Source organism: Eptatretus burgeri, chromosome 6 (genome assembly GCF_056783735.1).
Source record: "Eptatretus burgeri isolate ZD-2024b chromosome 6, Ebu_testis_v1, whole genome shotgun sequence".
Lineage (NCBI taxonomy): Eukaryota > Metazoa > Chordata > Myxini > Myxiniformes > Myxinidae > Eptatretus > Eptatretus burgeri.
Window position 1 is genome coordinate 74,262,888 of NC_140966.1, and position 6,278 is coordinate 74,269,165.

The 6,278-nt window shown below is 39.5% G+C and overlaps 1 protein-coding gene across 1 annotated transcript in view; it reads left to right on the top strand.

Moving 5' to 3' along the window:
* The window catches only part of LOC147025070 (uncharacterized), a 19,725-nt gene extending 13,771 nt beyond the window's left edge, over positions 1-5,954 (top strand). The window contains exon 3 of the mRNA XM_085885646.1: positions 1,572-5,954. Within this exon, the coding sequence (XP_085741772.1) occupies positions 1,572-2,470 (899 nt within the window). The 3' untranslated portion in view covers positions 2,471-5,954. The remainder of the gene's footprint in view (positions 1-1,571) is intronic.
* Positions 5,955-6,278: the final 324 nt, after the last annotated feature.

Genomic DNA, 6,278 nt, shown 5'->3' on the forward strand with positions numbered 1-6,278 from the left:
ACTCATGTAATGTGTTAGATAGCCACTGCGTCAACTTCCGGATTATTTTTTTTTTAATACAACTTTTAAAATCATAATTTTATTTCAATTGAATTATAAGCTTGAACACTTTAAAACTCTCGAGGTATTCTATGAACTCTCGAGTTGTATCTGTATTAAGTGCGTTTTTGATTTCTGACGTGTGTATTTATTTATGTCTGGCTTTGGTTGTTTCAATCCACCTCTCGTTCCAAGATTCTCTTTTTTTGTCATCCTGTGTGTTTTAATAAACCTTTGTTTGTTAAGATATGTATGGCCTAATTCCTGCCTTCTCGTGTATGTGAACTGTTTCAGCAATCGGTAAATCCCTGAGCGGGGGGGGGAGTGGATTAAAAAAAAAAATTGGTCAAACTATCATTTTAAGAGACCGGCGGGATACATATCCCGTCCGGGGGGAAGCTGCGTTTTCCACTTGAATGTGGTTTCATTTCGCCATTCGAGGAGGAAAGAGATTGCTTTGGTGCAGTGGGAATGCGTTACAATTATATTTATCGTCGTTATCCTTTTGGTGTTTAGAACAATATTTCCCATTGAACTATAAACTTTAAATAAGCCAAGATTACATGTTTCTGGAATAAAAAAAATTTTGATTAAATCTAAAAACAGTTTGTGGAACTCGTGTTATTAATTATTTTTTACTCTATTGTGACGAGGTCTAAGTGGCATCTAAATTCACCATAGTATCTCAACAATCCCATTGCATTTAAAGACGTAACTTTGTGTTCAGTAATTTTGTTTTGATGAACTATTCTTCCACTGCAATCACACAGTAAAAATTTCACAATTGTGTGGTTTGTTGCAGAATTAATATTCTCATTAACTCAAAACTTTTTGTTATTGTTTTATGATTTTTTTTTTTAATCTCTTATTATTAGGAAGAGGCAGGGTGTGTAAGTTGTGATAGAATACGAGTCTTTATGAAGGGTTGTGTTGGTCTTCGTCAGCTGGCAACCTCAGCAATGTATTTAATCAACTTAACCCTATCTGGGCTGGATGGGGGGGGCAATCCCCCCCCCCCATCGTCGATTTTAGCGATAACTTCCAAACTGCTGCCAAAATAGCCCAGCCCAGATAGGGTTAAAGCCAATTAGAGTATGTTAATTACAGACCGTGGGAAGTGAGGTGCAGCTGACATCTCTAGCCCTTTGTCAGCACAGCAAAAGCAATTGCTATAATTTGGTCACTCAGGAAGACATTTTGCTCTAATTACGGGTGGATGCTCAAATAGTCACCCTGCACCTCATTTCTGTCAAATCTAGTCTTTCCATCAGGAGGCAGAAATTTTCCCCGGGATTCACCGTCACATGAAATGGTGCCAATTATCCCGGTGACATCACAATATCCTGACATGAATTGCAACTGATTTGTCCTTGTCCACATGCATTGAACAATGTAAAATGCTTCCAAACCTCCTGGACCTCCTGTCCAACTTCATTGTATGGATGGGGTAATATTCATGCTGTTGTGAAGGTTGGGGGGGGGGCAGGAATGTTTCAGGTAACGTTTTTAATTTTCTCAAATTGTTCCCCCAGGGAGACCTGTGAAGTTTCCCAACAGGTTTCATGGAGATTGCATCACCCAAGTGGACCTTCAACAGCGGCCAGAAAATCACCTCTTCACCTCGGAGGAGAACCATGAATACAGCCATTGTTCTGATAGCTCTGCAAATAATCAGGTCATAAAATCCTACATTGGAATTCACACAAGGGATAAACTTCACAAGTGCGCAACGTGTGGCAAGGCATTTTCCCGCTTTAATCACCTGGAAAAACACATGAGAATTCACACCGGGGAGAGGCCCTACATGTGCACCGAATGCGGAAACACATTCTCGCAATCGATCCATTTGAAAACACATATGAGAATTCATACCGGAGAGAGGCCACACATTTGCCCTGCCTGCGGAAAATCATTTGCCATCTCTAGTTCTCTGCGGAGACACTTGAAGATGCACCTGAAGAAATTTGCACAGGCAAGGACGGGATACGTTGAGACCTTCTCAGAGTCATTAATGTTGGAGGAATACCTGAAAACTCGCACAAGAAGGAAGTCTAACAAGTGCATGGACTGTGGCAAGGAGTTTACTCAGTTCAGTTTTTTGGAAACTCACATCAGGATTCACACAGGAGAAAGGCCCTACAAATGTGTAACCTGTGGGGCGGCATTTTCCCAATTGCCTCATTTGAAAAGGCACATGAAAATCCACACGGGAGAGAAGCCCTTCAAATGCCCAGCGTGTGAAAAGTCCTTCACTCAGTCGGGAAATCTGAAAAAACACATGGAAATTCACACCAGAGTTGGCAATTTCCTGAACACGTCGAGCATCGTTGTAAACAATATAACGATCAATAACGATGGTGTAAGTGAAGTCGATAACTCATGCACTATTAAGGATGAGGTGAAGCAAGATGAAAAAAAAGAGATTTCATAACTTTCATCGATTTACTTTTTCATGGAAATTCACACCAGAGTTGACATTTCTGGAACACGTCGAGCATCGTCGTAAACGGTATTAACATTCAACAACAATGTTGGAAGTCAAGTCGATAACTCGTGGGTTATTAAGGATGAGTTGAAGCAAGACAAAAAAAAGATTTCGTAACTTTCATTCATTTACATTTTGAATGTTAACAAAGATTGTCCTTGAAGGGGAGGCTAGCTTGTGTTATTGTTGTAATAAATTATTTTTCTTTTGTAGAAAAGTATTTATTTTTAATATCTCAAAACAAAACAACCTGTGGTTGAAATTAATTCTAAAACATTGATTGTTGAAAGTCGGAATTTTTTTTGTTGTTCAGTAATTTATTGATGTGATTCCATGAAAAGTTGCAAGTAATTTGAACGATTACGTTTGGCTCTTCTGCCGTTGTAATAATGGGGAATTAAGGTAATTTTTTTCAAATGGTTTATTTTTCTGGGTGATTGGTCTCATTTCATGTTTTCTTTTAGGATTTTTCTGTTGACGTATGTGATATTTTTATTTTGACAATGACAATGATGAATCCAGTAATACTTGCTTGCATTTCAGAAACAGGGTGCACATGAAGTCCCCTGCACCCGTGTGACGAGTCTGTATTAAAAGTGAACTTGTATTTATATAACAAGTGAACAGGGTCAGACATGTTAAATTTGATTCCAAGGACATAATGACACTTGCTTTGAGGTAGGGCTTGGGTCAAATATAATATATTTTGTATTCTTAAGAAATGGTGAGCAGAAAGTAGATTGCTCTGTTTGACGAAGGGATCATCAACCTCATGCCTGTGCAAAATGAAATGTTTGACACTGCCTTCCCACGGGTGAGGTAATAAAAAGAGATACGTCTCCCACGATCGCGCATGCCACCCTTAGGTTCCCATATTTGAGTCCGTCAATTTTATGTACACATTGGGTGGGAGGAGGAAAATTGAGAAAAGGAGAAAGTGTAGAGTAGAAAGAAAAGTGAAGGAGGTTGAGAGTAGTGCTGGGAATCGGAAGCAAAAATTCAGTTTCGAACCAGCACGGTAATTTTGGTGAAAGTGCTGGGATCGTCTCGGAAATCGGATAACTTTGCAAAAATATTTTTAGTTTTTCTGTTTTTTTTAGTTTGTATCTTGGTCACGTTCGCCACTGAATGCTCGTGAAAATTAGTACTGAAAACCCCCCATTTCCACTTCTGCCACACCTGAGCAGTCAGCTATCTATAGCTGGGTATTTTAGATTTTCATACAAATTTTCCCACGGTGGTCGAATGTGCATGCTAAAATGCAATGGTGAAGCATGACATGGGCTATGTAAGCACTCTTTAGTTTACTTGACCAAATGCAGTCACTCTCGCAAAAAAAATCCAGGAGAACCATTTACACCTCTCGCAGATTTAACAAACACAAGTCTCTGATGAAGTGGAAAATTTCACGCTGTGTTCACACATTTTGCTAGTTTGTGGAGTGGACACAAGACACATGGTAATCTCAATGACGTTAACTGTGTGAAACCTCAGCGGACATTTAAATACGTGGTGAGAAAATAAATTATTGTGTAACCAAAACTGAAGTGAAACGAGCATCAAAACTTACTTAATTATAAACTAAGGTTTACGGACCTCATGTAAATTGTACAGAACCAATGTAGCACTGTACAGAAGCAATGAAGCACTGTACGTAGTTTGCAATCCTCATGAAATAAGGATTGCAAACTACGACGGTTAAGTACAGTAAAGCACATCAATCAATAGTTACTATGCGACTTTTGAAATGATGTAATCTGCCCCAGAATGCTCAGTGCATGAGCGTAGAAACCCCAGGAAACTGAAGAGTTTGGGGTGAAATAATGTACTGTATATCATGTGTGCGATTGATATAAGGATTGTTAGCTGAAATGGCTCACAAAGCTTCTAAAAGAAGTTGAAAATACTTGGAAAAGTACCGGAGAGAAAGGGCTGTTCCCTCTGTGCAACGAAAGACTTGGAGAACTTTCTCAGCTTGCAGAATGGGCAGGTGGTCATAGTACAAACTCCCAACAATGTGGTGCAAGGCCAGAGTGTAATGTAGTGCAATCCACAGCAGACGCGAGCTTGTACGAACCAGGTACCTCTCATCCATGGATATTTATCGTATTCCTATAATCTTGTAAGTCCGATTATAGGATGAACAACAACAGAAGCGATAGATTTGATTTTATAGATGCCCACAAATACAAATGCTAACATCACACCCAAGCAATACGTTGTCACGTTCACGTCCACCACTTGACTGCCAAAAATAGGTCCATTGACATTTTCGCTTACTTGGGCTTGGAGGTCTAAAATAAAATGTCGTGTGACCTTGCTTGTTAACCCCAGAATTAACCCACATCATGTGATTTTTAGAGATTGCTAAAACACACTTGAGAATGACCACCAAGAGGAAGGTTTCTGCCAATTTTAAATACAAGTTCCCTTACAAGGAACTTTTAACACAGCAGGAGGCCATCAAGCTTGTGCAATGTTTGCTAACCATGGTTTTGTCCATGCTCTATCCATTTTAAATGCTGAGCATCTAGCAAGGAAGCAGCACATTCCATTTTAAAAGTCTTTGGTATGACTTGGCCATGGTTGGGTTCAAACCGCCGACCTCCCAGACTCGGAGCGGACGCTCCAACCATGACACCACCCAGTCTGATACCTTGAGAATGTTTAAATTTTCTAGAATGAAAAAAAAATGTAAATGGGTGCATGCATATTGCATCATCATGTGTGGATATTGCTTCTGAAACTTTTCCTCTTTCCTGACCTTTGAGCCCTTTGTTTATTTCCCGTTGTGCAGCTGTGGACATCTTCCAGTACCCCTTAAATTTATTTAATGGTGCGTTTGATCAACCCAATTTGAGTTTGGTGTTTTTTTGTCAATGTTAAATGATGTAAAAATTTATTGGATAATGCACGTTCTCCTGTTCAATGTGGTTTTCACTTCCAATAAATTTGAAAGCATGAATCTAATGAATAGCATAGGCAAGCTCAGGTCAAATGAAGTTGTGCAAAAATCTTGTTTGAAAGTACAGTATTTACCATTCTCTTGCTCACCTGTGTGCATGCTTTGTGTTCCTATGTATTGTCTCTAGCCCACCTTACATTGCACCACTGTGGGCTGTGGTGTAGTGTTGGTTGTCATTGTGATTGCAATGTAAACTCCAATGATCAAGACCCCCAACTGGAGTAAAATAATAGATTTAGACGTCAAAAATTCACTTTGCCACTTGAATGCATCAATCGGTCATCAAATTCTCAGCAATAAGGGCTGTTAGCAATCTCTTGCATTTCGACAATGAATGCGCTTCTTTGAAGATTGTACTTTTAGAAACTGAGCTGTATTAAGATTGTTCATACTCGTATAATATAGTATGTTAAATGTAAAGCACTGACACATGACACTTGTACAAAATAAACTTTTAAAAATTAACCTTGCTGGTAAAAATGTTTTTTGTTTTTTTTAAATGCACCACACTTTGTGCAGTTTTTCTACTGTGGATGTGAATGCATTCTCGAAGTGGATTTGTATACCTATTTCCTCTATGCATTCTCCTCTCTCCTCCCCCACCCCTTTGGATTATCCTGTTGTACTCTACATTGGCAGGATGACCTTGAAGTATGCACTCGCATCTCGCCGCTGTCTAGCCTGGGTTTGAATCCTGACCCAGCTATATATTGGCGTCCTGGTGTTTCATCAGTGTGTGCCATCTCTCGGATGGACGTTAAGCTGGGCTTCACGTCGGCCAACATGAGT